The 20004-nt window shown below is 43.0% G+C and overlaps 1 protein-coding gene across 1 annotated transcript in view; it reads left to right on the top strand.

Annotated features, from left to right (window-relative positions):
• The window catches only part of LAMA4 (laminin subunit alpha 4), a 214530-nt gene that overhangs the window by 62239 nt on the left and 132287 nt on the right, over window positions 1-20004 (top strand). Inside the window, exon 3 of the mRNA XM_077289489.1 lies at window positions 17262-17389. Coding sequence (XP_077145604.1) covers window positions 17262-17389 — 128 coding nt within the window. The remainder of the gene's footprint in view (window positions 1-17261; window positions 17390-20004) is intronic.

The following is a 20004-nucleotide window of genomic DNA, read 5'->3' as shown; positions in this document are numbered from 1 at the left end:
TATTCTGATTGCTCCTGTCTACATCCGTTATCAGTCTCTCCAAGAGAAGCTAAGTTCTGTTTGCTTATTTTTGCTCATCTGTGTTCAAGATTTTTCCTAGTATATGATGAGTTTTTGTCCAGCTTGCTAATATGTGATTTCCCTGCTTGCTGGTGCTCTGGGGTGCTGAGTTGCTCCCCCCACATCGTTAGTTGGTGTGGGGGTTCTCGCATTCTCTGCGTGGATATTTCTGCATAGGGTTTTTTACTGACCGCACAGATCCCTTGCTATTTTCTGCTATCTAGCGTTAGCGGGCCTCATTTGCTTAACCTGTTTCATCTCTGCGTTTGTCTTTTCCTCTTAACTCACCGTTATTATTTGTGGGGGGCTTCTATATCTCTGGGGGATTTCTCTGAGGCAAGTGAGGTCTTTACTTTCTCTTTAGGGGTAGTCAGTTTCTCAGGCCGTGAAGAGACGTCTAGGATTTCAGGAAACGTTCCACGGCTGCCTATAGTGTGTGCGGTTAGGATCAGGTTTGCGGTTAGTCCAGTTACCACATCCCCAGAGCTCGTCCTATTATTTTCTCTTAGCTGGTTAGATTTGTGATCCTAAGCCACTAGGATCATAACAGTGCAACAGGCCAAAAGTGTTAAATGCATCGCAAAAGTGGGATAAGAGAAATCCTGAGTTCAATTTTTTTTTTTCTGCTCTGCAGTCTGTCCTGCTTTTCTCCTCCCCTTAATCTCTGGGTGGCTGTGAGTTCTGCTGCAGACATGGATATTCAGAGTCTGACTTCTAGTGTGGATCATCTTGCTGCAAGGGTGCAAAGCATTCAGGATTTTGTTGTTCACAGTCCTATGTCTGAGCCAAAAGTACCTATTCCTGAGTTTTTTTCTGGAGATAGATCTAGGTTTCTGAATTTTAAGAATAATTGTAAATTATTTCTTTCTTTGAGACCTCGTTCCTCTGGTGATTCCGCTCAGCAAGTTAGAATTGTTATCCCTCTGTTACGCGGCGACCCTCAAGATTGGGCCTTCTCCCTGGCGCCAGGAGATCCTGCATTGCTGAATGTGGATGCGTTTTTTCTGGTGCTTGGATTGCTTTATGAGGAACCTAATCTGGAGAACCAGGCAGAAAAGGCCTTGCTGGCTCTCTCTCAGGGTCAGGATGAAGCTGAGGTGTATTGTCAAAAATTTCGGAAATGGTCGGTGCTTACTCAATGGAATGAGTGTGCCCTGGCTGCAAATTTCAGAGAAGGTCTTTCTGAAGCCATTAAGAATGTTATGGTGGGGTTCCCCATGCCTACGAGTCTGAATGAGTCAATGGCTTTGGCCATTCAGATTGATCGGCGTTTGCGGGAGCGCAAACCTGCGCACCATCTGGCGGTGTTTTCTGAACAGAAACCTGAGTCTATGCAATGTGATAGGATTCTGACCAGAATGGAACGGCAAAATCATAGACGTCAGAATGGGTTGTGCTTTTACTGTGGTGATTCAGCTTATGTTATCTCAGCATGCTCTAAGCGCACAAAAAACTTTGCTAGATCTGTCACCATTGGTACTGTACAGCCTAAATTCATTTTGTCTGTTACTTTGATTTGCTCTCTGTCATCCTACTCAGTTATGGCTTTTGTAGATTCAGGTGCCGCCCTGAATCTGATGGATTTGTCATTTGCCAAGCGCTGTGGTTTTATCCTTGAGCCATTACAGTTCCCTATTCCATTGAAGGGAATTGATGCTACACCATTGGCCAAGAATAAACCTCAATACTGGACTCAAGTGACCATGTGTATGACTCCTGCACATCAGGAGGTGATTCGCTTCCTTGTGTTATATAATTTGCATGACGTTGTTGTGTTGGGTCTGCCATGGTTGCAGGCTCATAATCCAGTCCTGGATTGGAAAGCTATGTCTGTGTTGAGTTGGGGTTGCCAGGGAATTCATGGCGATGCTCCCTTGGTATCAATTGCTTCCTCTACTCCTTCTGAAGTCCCTGAGTTTTTGTCGGACTACCAGGATGTATTTGATGAGCCCAAATCCAGTGCCCTACCTCCTCATAGGGATTGTGATTGTGCTATAAATTTGATTCCTGGTAGTAAGTTCCCTAAGGGACGACTGTTTAATTTGTCTGTACCAGAGCATGCCGCTATGCGGAGCTATGTAAAGGAGTCTTTGGAGAAGGGACATATTCGCCCCTCCTCGTCCCCTCTTGGTGCGGGATTCTTTTTTGTGGCCAAGAAGGATGGTTCTTTGAGACCCTGTATAGATTATCGCCTTCTAAATAAAATCACGGTCAAATTCCAGTATCCCTTGCCATTGTTGTCTGATCTGTTTGCTCGGATTAGGGGGTCTAGTTGGTTCACCAAGATAGATCTTCGCGGTGCGTATAATCTTGTGCGTATAAAACAGGGCGATGAATGGAAAACAGCATTTAATACGCCAGAAGGCCATTTTGAGTACTTGGTGATGCCTTTTGGACTTTCTAATGCCCCTTCTGTGTTTCAGTCCTTCATGCACGATATCTTCCGAGAATATCTGGATAAATTTATGATTGTGTATCTGGATGATATTTTGGTATTTTCAGATGATTGGGAATCCCATGTGAAGCAGGTCAGGATGGTATTTCAGGTCCTGCGTGCCAATGCCTTGTTTGTGAAGGGTTCCAAATGTCTCTTCGGAGTCCAGAAGGTTTCCTTTTTGGGCTTTATTTTTTCTCCTTCTTCTATTGAGATGGACCCAGTCAAGGTCCAGGCTATTCATGATTGGACTCAACCTACATCGGTTAAGAGTCTTCAGAAGTTCTTGGGTTTTGCTAATTTTTACCGTCGCTTCATTGCTAATTTTTCTGGTGTGGTTAAACCTTTGACGGATTTGACCAAGAAGGGTTCTGATGTGACTAACTGGTCTCCTGCGGCCGTTGAGGCCTTTCAGGAGCTGAAGCGCCGGTTTTCTTCGGCTCCAGTTTTATGTCAGCCAGATGTCTCTCTTCCCTTCCAGGTTGAGGTTGATGCTTCTGAAATTGGAGCAGGGACTGTTTTGTCACAGAGAAGCTCTGATTGCTCTGTGATGAAGCCATGTGCCTTCTTTTCAAGAAAATTTTCGCCGGCTGAACGAAATTATGATGTTGGTAATCGGGAGTTGTTGGCAATGAAGTGGGCATTTGAGGAGTGGCGACACTGGCTAGAGGGAGCTAAGCATCGTGTGGTGGTCTTGACTGATCATAAAAATTTGATTTATCTTGAGTCGGCCAAGCGGTTGAATCCTAGACAGGCTCGTTGGTCGTTGTTTTTCTCACGTTTCGATTTCGTGGTCTCATACCTTCCGGGTTCGAAGAACGTGAAGGCTGATGCTCTTTCTAGGAGTTTTGTGCCTGACTCCCCTGGAGTTTCTGAGCCGGTTGGTATCCTCAAAGAGGGGGTAATTTTGTCTGCCATTTCCCCAGATTTGCGACGGGTGTTACAGGAATTTCAGGCGGATAGACCTGACCGTTGTCCATCAGAGAGACTGTTTGTCCCAGATAGATGGACCAGCAGAGTTATTTCTGAGGTCCATTCTTCAATGTTGGCGGGTCATCCTGGGATTTTTGGTACCAGAGATTTGGTGGCTAGATCCTTCTGGTGGCCTTCCTTGTCGCGGGATGTGCGTTCGTTTGTGCAGTCCTGTGGGATTTGTGCTCGGGCTAAGCCTTGCTGTTCTCGTGCCAGTGGTTTGCTTTTGCCTTTGCCGGTTCCTAAGAGGCCTTGGACGCATATTTCCATGGATTTTATTTCGGATCTTCCGGTCTCTCAGAGAATGTCTGTCATCTGGGTGGTTTGTGATCGTTTTTCTAAAATGGTCCATTTGGTGCCCTTGCCTAAGTTGCCTTCTTCCTCCGATTTGGTTCCGTTATTTTTTCAGAATGTGGTTCATCTGCATGGCATCCCTGAAAACATTGTGTCTGACAGAGGATCCCAGTTTGTGTCCAGATTTTGGCGGTCCTTTTGTGCTAAGATGGGCATTGATTTGTCTTTTTCGTCGGCCTTCCATCCTCAGACGAATGGCCAAACCGAGCGAACTAACCAGACCTTGGAAACTTATTTGAGATGTTTTGTTTCTGCTGACCAGGATGATTGGGTGACTTTTTTGCCATTGGCCGAGTTTGCCCTTAATAATCGGGCTAATTCGGCTACTTTGGTTTCGCCTTTTTTTTGTAATTCTGGTTTTCATCCTCGTTTTTCCTCGGGTCAGGTTGAGTCTTCTGACTGTCCTGGGGTGGATTCTGTGGTGGATAGGTTGCAGCAGATTTGGAACCATGTGGTGGACAATTTGATGTTGTCACAAGAGAAGGCTCAGCGCTTTGCTAACCGTCGTCGCTGTGTGGGTCCCCGACTTCGTGTGGGGGATTTGGTGTGGTTGTCTTCTCGTTATGTTCCTATGAAGGTTTCTTCTCCTAAGTTTAAACCTTGTTTTATCGGTCCTTATAAAATTTTGGAAATCCTCAACCCTGTGTCATTTCGCTTGGACCTCTCGGCATCGTTTACCATCCATAATGTGTTCCATAGGTCTTTGTTGCGGAGGTATGTGGTGCCTGTGGTTCCTTCTGTTGAGCCTCCTGCTCCGGTGCTGGTTGAGGGAGAATTGGAATACGTGGTGGAGAAGATCTTGGATTCTCGTATTTCAAGACGGAGGCTTCAGTATTTGGTTAAGTGGAAGGGCTATGGTCAGGAGGATAATTCCTGGGTTGTCGCCTCTGATGTTCATGCGGCCGATTTGGTTCGTGTCTTCCATGTGGCTCACCCTGATCGCCCTGGGGGTTCTGGTGAGGGTTCGGTGACCCCTCCTCAAGGGGGGGGGTACTGTTGTGAACTCTGTTTCCGGGCTCCCTCCTGTGGTCATGAGTGGTACTGTGTGAGTTCTCTCTTCGGGCTCCTCCTGGTGGCTCTTTTTGTTATTTTGCAGGTTTCTGGCAGGATCAGCTGTCTCGTCATCTGCTAGTTAGGTTTCCTATTTAATCCACCTGGTCCTTCATTCCTTGCCTGTTGCCGTTGTATTCAGTGCTATTCTGATTGCTCCTGTCTACATCCGTTATCAGTCTCTCCAAGAGAAGCTAAGTTCTGTTTGCTTATTTTTGCTCATCTGTGTCCAAGATTTTTCCTAGTATATGATGAGTTTTTGTCCAGCTTGCTAATATGTGATTTCCCTGCTTGCTGGTGCTCTGGGGTGCTGAGTTGCTCCCCCCACATCGTTAGTTGGTGTGGGGGTTCTCGCATTCTCTGCGTGGATATTTTTGCATAGGGTTTTTTACTGACCGCACAGATCCCTTGCTATTTTCTGCTATCTAGCGTTAGCGGGCCTCATTTGCTTAACCTGTTTCATCTCTGCGTTTGTCTTTTCCTCTTAACTCACCGTTATAATTTGTGGGGGCTTCTATATCTCTGGGGGATTTCTCTGAGGCAAGTGAGGGCTTTACTTTCTCTTTAGGGGTAGACAGTTTCTTAGGCCGTGAAGAGACGTCCAGGATTTCAGGAAACGTTCCACGGCTGCCTATAGTGTGTGCGGTTAGGATCAGGTTTGCGGTTAGTCCAGTTACCACATCCCCAGAGCTCGTCCTATTATTTTCTACTTAGCTGGTTAGATTTGTGATCCTAAGCCACTAGGATCATAACAGCCATCTGTGGTATTCGGTCAGTGGGGACCAACACTGCTTTAAGGGGTCCTCTGGGGTGATGTTATGGCAGCTAGATGGTATACCTTCCCACAGGTGAAGTATATCCCCAGGGCTCCGGGTGTGTAGATGGAAGATGGTGAATGGCGCAGTAAGTAACGAGGACACAGGTTTGCAGTCTCTTTACCTTGTTTACTGAAGACTTCAGGCAGCCACAGTCCAGGGTACCAGATCACAAGGCAGGCAGGGTCCAGCCGGCTTGGAGGCCGGCTTGGAGGCAAGTTAAGAGTCCCCTTATCTAGGTGGAGATCAAAGCCTTCCTCTAGCGCGGTATTGTTGTAGTCCCTTACTGCATATGGCTTCAGATAAGGTCCTCACAGTTTGTCTCTCTGTCCCCATATAGGATAGGACATAACCCATATGACTGGTGACTTGAGCCTTTTTACAGGGACTCTAGCATGCCTCGGGCTCTATAGGTGTCACCATGCCTCCCGGACAGGTAACTTGCAATTCAGCTTTCCTGCCGGTCTCTGATGTAAATCGTGGAGTCCCTTACAACCTCGATATTCTAGCTACCGGTCTTTGCACTTCAGAAGGAGGCAGTCTGCTCGTGGCTGGCCTCTCACTGGTGTTCCTCTCCTGTGCTTCTCGCTCTCCTACATGCTCACTGCAATATATTCGGCTTTCGCATGATCTGTTCCCAGGAGCTGCAAAACTGGGGCTACACAGCTCTGTACACCTTCTTCTGCCTCAGACTGCTCCAGTCTCTTTCCAGGCAAAAACTCACTAACTTTCCCTAAAAACTACCACATATATGGGGAGTCACCTAGTAAATAGGATCAAAAGCTCCCCCTGGTGGCCTGGCGTGTGAATGTGTTGCATGCTTGTGTTTACCTGGTGACAGTTATCCCTTCTTGCCTCCAAACGTAACATCACTCTCCCCGTGAGGAAAGCAATGCTACTGTGATGACCAGGACCCTGGGGCGCCACATATATAATATTCATTTTATTAGGCTGTGCTGCCTCTATTGAGAGAAAGTCATATATTAGGGCTCTCTTTGAAATTAATGGTGCACAATATATAATGGATATTTCATTACTAAAGGCAAAGTGCAATTATTGGTGGATTCCTACATGCAGGATGTAATCTTGGGATACGGTCTATTGAGTCTGAATGTAGGGCTCGTTCCAATATAAAAAATATTTCCCTTTATTAAGGTCAAGTGCAATTATTATTTATTTGCGCTTTATGCCTTTGGGATAGTTTCCTGTTGATATAGTGGGGGAGATCCATGTTTTCGTGTGCTTGTACTCCTTTAAGGATATAATACTGGGTCCTCCCATCCCTGAAGTCCTGGTGTCTTATATTTTTTATCTCATTAGTGTCCATTACTCTGATGTGTTAGCTTCAGATTTTATGACAGACTGCACACAATCACGGGGGACCAGTTATATATATTTTTTTATTGAGTTAATTATTAAAAGTTATATTTTATTGTGTTACTCCACCTCAGTCAGTGATTTTGTTTAATTGGTGGTACTATCTATTAGAGCCTATAGGGTCCTCAAATAGCAGTACGTCACACTCAACAAGGCATCTACTCCCTATCCATTATGTCATCTACACTGTAGTCCTGTTGCCACTGGACCTGATGCTGCTGGCCCTACAATGCTAAACATCTCCCTGGGCAGCTCAATGCATAGCACTGTAGCCTTCTGGGTTCAAATCCCACCAGTTGCAAGGAGTTTACATGGCCTCAACATGTTTGCTTGCGTTTCCTCTGCCACATCACCTTGCTGCCGATTTTTCCTCATTTAAAAGAGATAATTTTTGGAAGGCTTGATAATTTGCAGTTGTTTACTTGCCTTGAGTATAGCAAACTTTTTATAGATGCCAAATAAGGATAATCTTTTGACTGCTAGTTGAGAAGCCATTATTTTTTCACTTTCAATAGTATTGCGCTCACCTATCTTTTCTCACTAAATAAAAGGAATATTTTTGGACGATTGTAAAAAAGTTTTTGCTTTTTACTTAGCATAGAAAAATGCTCTTGAAACTCTCCAAACAGGGATATTTTTTCAACATTCATGTGAAAAAAACATTTTTTCATTTGCACCATCTGTATATGAGCACCAGCAAAGCAAGCAACTGTTCTCAAAATGTGATAATTTCTGGACTGTTTCTATCATTTAAGTATCCTTCAGTGTGTTGGTAAATATTCTCTTATTTAACAACAGTTACCATCTGTTTTCCTGTACCCAAATAAGTTGAGGTCTCTTGAACATTACTAAGGTTGTGCTTGCATTAAAATGCCAAAAATGGGTTCAATACAGTCAGGGCCAGTTTTAGAGAAAGTGGGGCCCTGGGCAAAAGTTGAAAGTGGGTCCCCAAATGCTCACATTCCACATCACACAAATATTTTGGTTGTATTTACAGGTGCAGAGTTCATGCCGTTAAAGGAGTGCGATCTACGGCATTGAAGTTGTTTGACATTTGTTCCCAAGTTTCTTTACACCGGCTGAGGAAGAATGATGGGGACAGATAGTCCTTAATAGAGTATACAACAGCCCCCCTCAGAGTATACTGCAGCCTCCATCAGAGTTTACTGCAGCCACCCTCAAGAGTATACTGCAGCCCCCCTCAGAGTATACTTCAGCCCCCATCAGAGTATACCGCAGCCCCCTCAAAGTATACTGCAGCCATTTTCAGAGTATACTGCAGCCCCACACACACAGTATAATGCAGCTCCACACACACACAGTATAATGCAGCTCTTCCCACACACAGTGCAATGCAGCTCCCCCAACACACACAGTGCAATGCAGCTCCCCCAACACACAGTACAGTGCAGCTCCCCCTCAACACAAAGTACAGTGCAGCTCCCCCTCAACACACAGTACAGTGCAGCTCCCCCTCAACACAAAGTACAGTGCAGCTCCCCCTCAACACACAGTACAGTGCAGCTCCCCCACAAATACACAGTACAGTGCAGTACAGTGCAGCCCATCCATACTCTAGAGCCTGTAGCTGGCAGAGAAGTCGGCCCAGTTCTCCATGAACCCAATCCCTTCCTTCTTGCACCAGTTTCTAAGCCACATATTTATCTCCCTAAGCTCCCTCTGCTCGTGGCACTGGCAGTATTTCTGAAAACACCATCTTGGAGGTCCTAGCCTTCAGCTTCTCTCCTAGTTCCCTGAAATAATTCTTAAGGACCTTCCACCTCCCTCTTACTTTGTAATTGGTACCAATGTGTACCATGACCGCTGGGTTTTCCCAAGCCCCACCCAATAATCTGTCTATCCGATCCGCAATATGTCAAATCCAATCACCCAGCAGACAACACACTGTTCAGCATTCAGGGTCTTGGCGGCAGTTGACCCTGTCTGTCCACCTAATTATAGAGTTCCTTACCACCAACATCTGTCTGGCCTACGCAGCACTCCTATTTCCCTCCTTCCTACAGCAGTCATTTTCCTGGTTGCTTGGAGCAATGTCCTGCTGCAGTAATTCCAGTCCTTGGCTTGCATTCCTAATATCAGCCAAACAGGCATATTTACTATGTTGTGCCAGATCAGGACTGGGCTCCCTGGCACTTTTCCCCTACTCCTTCGTGTAACATTTACCCAGCTTCTTACTTCTCTTTCCTGATATTCCCCATGCCCACCCTCCTCCATATCATACCTGTCACAGCCACTGCAAGTTCAGTGAGCTCTAAACTCCTCTCCAGATTTGCAATGCTCCTGAGTAGTGTTGAGCATTCCGATACCGCAAGTATCGGGTATCGGCCGATACTTGCGGTATCGGAATTCCGATACCGAGATCCGATACTTTTGTGGTATCGGGAATCGGTATCGGATCCATATTACTGTGTAAAATAAAGAATTAAAATAAAAAATATTGATATACTCACCTCTCCGGAGGCCCCTGGACATCACCGCTGGTAACTGGCAGCCTTCTTTGCTTAAAATGAGCGCGTTTAGGGCCTTCCATGACGTCACGGCTTCTGATTGGTCGCGTGCCGCTCATGTGACCGCCACGCGACCAATCACAAGACGTGACGTCATTCTCAGGCCCTAAACTCCTCATTCTAGGAATTTAGGACCTGAGAATGACATCGCGGCTTGTGATTGGTCGCGTGGTGGTCACATGAGCGGCACGCGACCAATCAGAAGCCGTGACGTCATGGAAGGCCCTAAACGTGCTCATTTTAAGCAAAGAAGGCTGCCGGTTACCAGCGGTGATGTCCAGGGGCCTCCGGAGAGGTGAGTATAATATTTTTTATTTTAATTCTTTATTTTACACAGTAATATGGATCCCAGGGCCTGAAGGAGAGTTTTCTCTCCTTCAGACCCTGGGAACCATCAGGATACCTTCCGATACTTGGTGTCCCATTGACTTGTATTGGTATCGGGTATCGGTATCGGCGATATCCGATACTTTTCGGGTATCGGCCGATACTATCCGATACCGATACTTTCAAGTATCGGACGGTATCGCTCAACACTACTCCTGAGTGTTGCAAGCTGCACATTTAGATCCATTACCTTGTCTTCCAAACATATAACTCACTTGCATCGAGTGCAGACATATTCACCCTCAAACAGCTGTTCAAGGCATGCATACATCTCACAAGATGCACACCTGGTGGCATTGTCCATGGTGCACATATTCAATGGGAATAACTGTACTGATAAAAGCAGAAAAAAAAAAGAAACAACTGAAGCAAGTAAGGAAAACACCAAACTTTGCTCTTGTGTTAATATGTGAAATTGCGTAATGACAGCTCTCTCTCCGCTCGAGTACTGATGTTGAAGTAGAGGACCTGGCTCACAACCTTCTTTCTAGTTTTTTCCAAAATTTGTTAAGGTCAGGGTTCTCTATGGGCCACTAGTGATCTCTCACCCCAAATTCATCCAAATATGCCTCTGTGGACCTTGCTTTGTACATTGGGACACAGTCATGTTGGAACAGAAAAGAGCCTTCTTCAAACTGTTCAAAGTTGAAAGCATATAATTGTCCAAAATGTTTCTGTTTGCTTAAGCACTGAGATTTTTCTTTCATTAGAAATAAGGAATATAGGATAATTCTTGAAAAACAAACCAACAGTATTATACCTTCTTCACCAAACATTACTGTTGACACAATACCATTAAGCAAGTAACGTTCTCCTGGCATTCACCAAATCCAAACTGGGCTATCTGACGATCAGATATAAAAGCGGGATCTGTCACTTCACATAATACAGTTCCACTTGTCTAGAGTCCTCTGGCAGCATGCTTTACATCGGTCTATCATACCGTTGGGATTGTGATTGATGATGTAAGGCATACATGCAAGTGCATAACCATGGAAAGCCATGTCATGAAGCTCCCAGTGCAATTTTGTGTTGATGCTAGTGTCAGAATAGATCTGGAAATCTGCAGCTATCGAGCCAACCAAGTTTTGGCAACTTTTCTGCACTCTGCCCCTCAGCACTCAGCAACTTTGTTCTGTAAATTATATGGTCTGCCACATCATTGTTAAGTTGCTGGGTTCTTACATGATTCCACTCTTCAATAATTGATTTCGCCCGTGGCAAAGGAACTAAAAGAAAAACCTCAATTCAATGGTCAAATGGGTTTTTCACTTTTAGAAAAGTTGACTCCAAACATTGTCTCTGTAAAATAAGAAAATCAGATTGTACTCACACTCTATCACGGACTCTTTGCTGATGCTCCAGATTCAGTGTTTTGCCTACAGCATTGAATTGAGCTGTCAATGTGATATCACAAAACACTGATTCCAAAGCAGCGGGGTAGAGCCAGCGCTGGACTCGAGGGAAGGTGAATACTATCTGATTTTCTTATTTTCTACAACAGGCAATGTTTAGGGTCCACTTTTCGAAAAGTGGAAAACCCCTTAAAGCTGTGCCCCAATACTTTTGTCCCTTTAGTGTACAACCCGTGGCAAAAATTATGGAATCACCGGCGTTGGAGGATGTTCATTCAGTTGTTTAATTTTCTAGAAAAAAAGCAGATCACAGACATGGCACAAAACTGAAGTAATTTCAATTGGCAACTTTCTGGCTTTAAGAAACACTAAAAGAAATCAAGAACAAAAAATGTTGTAGTCAGTAATGGTTACTTTTTTAACCAAGCATAGAGGAAAAATTATGGAATCACTCAATTCTGAGGAAAAAATTATGGAATCACCCTGTAAATGTTCATACCCAAAAATAACACCTGCATCAAATTAAATCTGCTCGTTAGTCTGCATCTAAAAAAAGAGTGGTCACACCTTGGAGAGCTGTTGCACCAAGTAATCTGACATGAATCATGGCTTCAACAGGAGAGATGTCAATTGAAACAAAGGAGAGGATTATCAAACTCTTAAAAGAGGGTAAATCATCACGCAATGTTGCAAAAGATGTTGGATGTTCACAGTCAGCTGTGTCTAAAATCTGGACCAAATACAAACAACATGGGGAGGTTGTCAAAGGCAAACATACTGGTAGACCAAGGAAGACATCAAAGCTTCAAGACCAGAAACTTAAAGCAATATGTCTCCAAAACAGGAAATGCACAACAAAACAAATAAGGAAAGAATGGGTGTTAACTGGAGTCAACATCTGTGACCGAACTGTAAGAAACCACCTAAAGGAAATGGGATTTACATACAGAAATGCTAAATGAAAGAAATCATTAACACCTAAACAGAAAAAAACAAGGTTACAATGGGCTAAGGAAAAGCAGTCATGGACTGTGGATGACTGGATGAAAATCATATTCAGTGATGAATCACGAATCTGCATTGGGCAAGGTGATGATGCTGGAACTTTTGTTTGGTGCCGTTCCAATGAGATTTATAAAGATGACTGCCGGAAGAGAACATGCAAATTTCCACAGTCATTGATAATATGGGGCTGCATGTCAGGTAAAGGCACTGGGGATATGGCTGTCATTACATCTTCAATAAATGCACAAGTTTATGTTGATATTTTGGACACTTTTCTAATCCCAACAATTGAAAGGATGTTTGGGGATCATTAAATCATTTTTCAAGATGATAATGCATCCTGCCATAGAGCAAAAACTGTGCAAACATTCCTTGAAAAAAGACACATAAGGTCAATGTCATGGCTGCAAATAGTCCGCATCTCAATCCAATTGAAAATCTTTGGTGGAAGTTGAAGAAAATGGTCCATGACAAGGCTCCAACCTGCAGAGCTGATCTGGCAACAACAATCAGAGAAAGTTGGAGCCAGATTGATGAAGAGTACGGTTTGGTACTCATTAAGTCCATGCCTCAGACTGCAAGCTGATATAAAAGCCAGAGGTGGTGCATCAGAATACTAGTGATGTTTTAGAGTGTTTTTTTTGTTTGTTTTTCTTGATTCCATAATTTTTTTCCCCAGAATTGAGTGATTCCATAATTTTTTCCCTATGCTTGGTTAAAAAAAGTAACCATTACTGACTACCACATTTTTGTTCTTGATTTCTTTTAGTGTTTCTTAAAGCCAGAAAGTTGCCATTTGAAATGACTTTAGTTTTGTGCCATGTATGTGATCTGCTTTTTTTCTACAAAATTAAACAACTGAATGAACATCCTCCAACGCCGGTGATTCCATAATTTTTGCCAGGGGTTGTATGTAAATATTATTTGTATACAGTAATTCTGATGTCAAGATATTTCCTTTCTCTATCTTCAAATAGTTTCTGAAACAGCTGCAATGTATAATATTATTAATATACAGAACTATGTCACAGCAGCTATGGAACCTTGTAAGACACAGCTCAGCAGCTGCAGATCCTCTCTGCTTTATATCAGCATATCAATGATTAACATGACACTCTTCTTTTCTCTTCTGAAGACAGTATGTTGGCAGCTAACTAGAACTTTTTTAGAATATTAGAAGTCAACTCTTGGTGTTCAATAACCTACATTACAGCCCCATACTTTAATTTCATCACATAACTCCACCATGATAAGTGCTGATATAATTTACAAAAATGGTTATATGAAGTCACATTATATAAAAATGTATATGTTTTAACTCGTCTGGTGAGGTGGACCCTCCAAACCCAAGGTCCAGGTGGGCACAAGGGCCATGGGCATCAGTGTATCAAGCAGGTGAGGCAGGTGGGAAATGGGTAGCAGAAACAATGGAGGCCACAAGCAGATAGGAGACTGGGTAAGAGGTAACAGAGCTACTGGAGACTGCAGACGGATAGGAGACTGGGAAGCAGATAGCAGACGCAGATAGCAGACGTACTGGGGAATGCCAGCAGACAGGAGTCCAGGAATCAGGTACCAGTAAGGACGGACTGGGCCGCAGGCCTTTAAGGGAGGACAGCATGACAGGGTTGAGTGGGCCTATAGGGAGTGAACAGAAAGGAGGGGGTGATAGTGTAAAGTGATGAGGCAATTTTTATTTGAATCGGGGCTCACGGATTGGCTAGGAGGTGAAGTAGGCAGGAAAAGGGGGCGACGGGGGGGACGATTATAAAAGGGGGCACCCATATTAGAGGAGCAACCATTTTGGTGCCCCTCTTAGCAATATAACAAGCTCCCACCCACCCTCCCTTTTGAATTTGCGGAATTGCTGGGTTTTACAAAGGTCGGAGACTTTGTGTCAAGAGTTTTAGGCAAGCTTGACAAAGGTTGGATCAGTTGCGCTAAGGGTTCTGTAGGTATGCTTTGTCGCGGCAGCAGGGAGGGGGGGAAAGAGGTCCTCGAAGTTGGTGGTGCTAAGAAATGGCGGCTTGGAGGGGGGGATTTTTAAGATCCTGGACTCCCCCTGGTGTGGTTTAAAAAATGGAAAGGAAATTGGAGGTTATACAGTCGAGATGACTGGGGCCATGGGATTCTGGCGGATATTGGCAGGGCGAGTCTTTTAAGAGTCTCTGAGCTGGTGCCTAGCGGCTAGAGGCAAGGACACGACCTGGAGGCCAAAATTATGGAGATTGGGTATGAGTTGGTTAATTCTTGGGGCTTCAAGGACCGCCTTCCCTGGGGTTTAATGTTAAGAAATTAAACTGTTATGTTTGAATGTTAATAAAAAGGCTGCTGTGGCCAATTTATCCAACACAAACGTTTGATGAGTAGTCATTGGGGTATATGTTAAAAAAGTGCAGGGATCGGGTGGTTAGAAGAGTTTAAGGTTAACGGTCAGTTTTAAGTGAAACTCACGGGCATCACGAATACCCAATGTCAAGAGTAACTAGAGGCTGCAGGCAGACAGGACAAAGGAACACTAAAAGTCTTTGTACAAAGACATAGGTGTGTATCTTGGTAGGCCTTACATAAGAACAGGCTGATGATCGCATGGGAGCACACCAGGCCACCTGCAAAGCCCGACGTGGAGTACAACAGAGTTCAGCGGATCGGGGTGAGTGGAACAAACACTCAATCAGATGGCAGGATTTGAATACTGTATGCAGTGGTAAGATAAATAGATATAGGGCAGCACCGTGGCTCAGTGGATAGCACTGCAGCCTTGCAGCGCTGGAGTCCTGGGTTCCAATCCCACCTTGGACAGCATCTGTAAGGAGTTTGTATGTTCTCCCCATGTTTGCGTGGGTTTCCTCCGGGCACTCCGGTTTCCTCCCACATTCCAAAGACATACTGATAGGGAATTTAGATTGTGAGCCCCATCGGGGACAGCGATGATAATGTGTGCAAAACTGTAAAGCGCTGCGGAATATGTTAGCGCTATATAAAAATAAAGATTATTATTATTATTATTAGATAGTCTACCAATCAGAAAATAATGTGTGAGAAAGCAGGGTAGATGTACTATTAAAGTTTAACTTTTAATAAGTTCAACTAAAATAATGGAGCCCCTTTTGGTCCACAAAGAGTAAGACAGAACATACATACACAAAAAGAGTCTGAAGTCCGACTGGAAGATTGCTGTTCACCAGAGGAAACCATCAAACTTGAAGGAGCTAAAGCAGGTTTGCCTTGAGGATCGGGCAAAAATCCCAGTGGCAAGATGTGGGAAGCTCATAAAGACTTATCCAAAGTGACTTGAAGCTGTCATTGCGACAAAATGAGGCTCTACAAAGTACTGACTTTAGGGGGTGAATAGTTATGGACACTAAAGCTTTTAGTTATTTTGTCCTATTTGTTGTTTGCTTCACAACAAAAAGAAAATCAAATGTTCACAGTTGTAGGCATGTTCATTACATGAACTGATGCAAACCCTCAAATAAACCATTGAATTCCAGGTTCTGAGGTAGCAAAACACTAAAAATGCCAAAGGGGGTGAATACTTTAGCAAGCCACTGTGTATGGGCACCAGTTTATGAATTGGAAATTCAGTAATGAATTGTAATTGTCCTGCCAGTTGTAAAAAATGTTTACAGTTTTAGTTAGAAATAAAAGCCAAGAATGTCTATTTCCTATGCAGTGATAAAACAAAGTACTGAACATTTCAATTAGTTCACAATAATGGTCGCTGGACTGGATCCAAAATAAATCGTGCTATGGTTTGTAAATTGCAGATGGTGTTTGTTATCCTATATGTTGTATCTACTGATATACTGCTGTGAACGTCAGACCCCTATGTAGGTTTTTCTGACCAAGAAAAATAACTGTCAACACAAAGATCTAAGCATATGCAACACTGCTGACTTTCTGTGGTTATATATACAGTTTTTCAAACCACATTGGGAAATGTAGGGTACTTTTCTGCTGAAGGGGGTTTTCTCTTATCCCCCGAAGTGAGACACCCTGCGTAGAGTAACTGCAGGAGATATTATAAGTTAGGTCCTATTAGCACAACATGATTCACAATTCTTTATTAAGGGATCTAAGGGGGAAAGTTTATTGTTGTAAAGGACACCCAGTCAGCTTAGGGAGACTTACAGATCATTTAATGTTCACCTGGGAAATAAAGTAAGCAAGTAGCCTTTTCACAAAGGAAGAGAACATGGTCTCTGCTGTCACTTGTTGGAAGAACAGATTCTAAAAGTTAATATTGACCCATTAAACAGCCACCGCTCATGACACCGCTCGCTATACTCTGAGCCGCGGCTATATGCACGCCCAGGCATTTGATTGACAGCTCACTGCACAGATGTGCTGCACCGCAAGCTGTTAATTAAATTGTCAGGCTTACAGTGGATGCTCAGAGTATAATGAGCAGTGTGTGAGTGATATACGTAACCACTCCGTGCTCACCCCGATATATAGAAGTCGGCAGCTCCTAGGAGGAAATAAGTTCATTTTCTTCCAGTAGCCTCACTTTCATTAATGTGGCCAAGCACCATTGCAATACTGTTTTCCTGCAGACTAACCCTGTAATATCTGTAGATAAGTAGTGTTTTATAAGGTATCCGGTTCCCTTTCATTTACATTAGGAAACAAAGCACATATGTAGAACCATAATATGTAGAACCAGGTTTCAGTAATGTTTTTTATTCAATACATCTGTCTTTTCCTAAAAGTTCAATTCATTTAAACTTTCAAGTGTGAAAGTGGGATTTAGAAACGGAATGAATAACAGTAAGGGTCAGAATATCTTTTAATGGCATGCAGATTTGTAATACAGATGCAACTTATATTATTCTACCAATGATTAGCATACCTCATAATGAAATGCAGGAGAGTGGTTACAATTGATGATTTATTATGTTACTGCTTTATTTTTGTGCAGGACTGTCAAAGAAATACAACCGGGAAGCATTGTGAAAGGTGCCCAACTGGATACATGGCTGATGTGATCAACGGCGTCTTGAGATCCTGCGTTCAGTGCCCCTGCCCATTGCATTTCAGCTCTAACAAGTAGGTGATTTCCACATACATCACACTATCGACATATCATTGTGCCAACGTGCCCCACCAAATCCTGAAAAGAAAGAGTGGAAGTGCGCCTACATTTCTTATCAGCTCTGATTGGCTCACCTTAGCCAAGCAAGTGGTGTACAAATTCACAGAAAGATGTATACGCCCTTTACAAATTATCCCAAGTAAACACAGAAAGTCTAGAAACGTTACATCCTACAGTCTTTAGGCCGGGATCACACATGCGGGAAATACGTCCGAGTCTCGCATGTTAATACTCGTCACTCTGGAGCATTGTAAAGGGTGTATACATCTTTAGAAAAAAACTTGACTACATTATTACACCTTTTTTCAGACTGTAAAGACACTATGTGGCATAAACAAATCTTCTTACAAATTGAGTATATTTTTAAGTATTAATTTAAGAAGGCCTAGTGGAGAATCCCCCACTCCTTCCTTATGATGACTCAACATTTACAAAATTTTGCCTGCTTTCTATCCATTGAGACCAGCATCAAAAATATATGTGTAAATACGATATTGCCTAATTAAGATATGCTCAATCTGCCAGAAAATTGATCCAACAGGCTTAGAAATAATTATCCGCCAATCACTATTGTTACCAATGAGCATCATATAGTAAAGGGGCTCTAAGTTTTCAGCCTTCTCTTAATTAATTCTATTAATTATTATTCATGTGACTTAAACTCCCTGGGTCGAACACTGATGTTCATGAGAATCTGCCTCTAGAGATTCATTTAAATAGAAGGAGTTACCTATGTGTTGTGTAATGGTTACCAGTGTCACCAGTGTGATGTGTAATGGCCGCTCTCTGCTCTCCTGATCTCACTGCAGAGCTGTGTGTGACTATAACTGACACATCTGCAGGTTCCTCTCTGCTTCCATCTCACAGGGAGACAGGGTTGTAATACAGCAGAGCTCAGAGAGCTGCAAAAAAGTGCTTGTAAGAAGACACAAAGTTCAGTTCTACTGTTCCGTGTTAGTTACATGTCTCATACTGGTAACGCCGCCTGTTATTAAAAATAAGCTCTGGGGGCAGATTCCTTTGCATGTCAGTGTCCGCACCATAGTCCCAAACAGCTCATTTACATATACAGTAAGAAAAATGTGGTTTTCTCTGTAAGAAGACATCGAATCACAAATATGAGGTATCAATTTATTCAGCCTTCTACCTATGACTCTCACATGCCATATGGATGGATTGGGAGGGTTGATCCTACTGACAGATTCTCTTTAAAAGGAAACTGTAACAAGGTTTTTTGACATCTAATTGAGAGCAGCATAATGTAGAATCACATTCCAATGATGTATCACTTATTGGTCTGCTTAGTGTAGTTTTGAAAAAATCACTGTTTTATCAACAGGACTATATCACTAGAGGACAAGTAAACCTGATGTCATGTAGTCCTCCATATTCATGCTCTGTATAACCCCACCTCCACCACGGATTGGCAGCTTTCTGACTATGCACAGCGTACACAGAAAGGAGCCAATCAGTAGTGTGGGCGGGGTTATACAGAGCTCAGCATTTAGAGAACTGATAGATCTGCAGCAGATAAAACTGTGACTTTATCTAAGCCGCCCGGTAAGTGATACATAGCAGCAATCAGGGTCTCTGCTCCTACATCATGCAACTCTCAAATGCAGTAGTAAAACCCTAGTAACAGATTCCCTTTAAGTTGTATCTACTTTAGACCCGATAGCCGATAGGTCTAAGTCATTAAATCAATTTTATAACTGCTATAATATTCTATTGTTTGAAGAATATTACTGAACATTCAGTCCACGTGCTGTTGCTGTATTACTGCTATTTACTTGAATTATTGAAGCATGTTTATGAGGATTGTGTGCAGTTTGCTCTTAGAAACATGGAACTTACACAGATCAACTGCCTTCCTGCACTGATGATATAATGACAACTTTATAACTGTCCATTTCTATAGAGTTCAACATTTACTGAGCCAACTGAATTTCATCCACCCCTCTAAAAAGTACATTTAGAAAATATGCCTAGTGGTCAAATAGAAATCAACAATGTACTTCCTTTGTGATTTATCTTTAATGAAATCTGGGTTAGTCTGTGACATTTCTATGGCCATTATAGTTATTGAGTATGCTGAAAAATGTCAGTTATTTCCACTGTCAGAAGCTTGCGAGTTTATTTTTCCTCTAGGGCCTGAAGAGGAGTGACAAAATACATGATCTCATAACTGCCCTGATGGGAACAGTAACTTTCCTGTATGGTTCCCATGAACTGGATACTTATTAACTTGTGCTGCGATGAAGCGGATGAGACAATCTCTCTTCTTTACACCAGATGTCCCATCTCCGCACAAGTTCAGCTCACAAACTGTTCTCATAGTACAGTGGCATGTAAATGTTTGCTCAAAATTACTGTCAAGATGAAGATGAAATGATCTCTAAAAGGGCTAAAGTTAAAGATGACACATTTCCTTTCTATTTTAGACAAATATATATATATGCAGTATATTCATCTTTTACATTTTCAAAATTACAAAAAGGAAAATAGACTGATGCAAAAGTTTGGGCACCCTCATGGTTAGTACCAGTAGCACCCCCTTTTGCAAGTATCA

The sequence above is a fragment of the Ranitomeya variabilis genome, chromosome 2 (genome assembly GCF_051348905.1).
Source record: "Ranitomeya variabilis isolate aRanVar5 chromosome 2, aRanVar5.hap1, whole genome shotgun sequence".
NCBI lineage: Eukaryota > Metazoa > Chordata > Amphibia > Anura > Dendrobatidae > Ranitomeya > Ranitomeya variabilis.
Note: the sequence above shows the minus strand (reverse complement) of the source record. Positions and strands in the feature narration are given on the sequence as shown.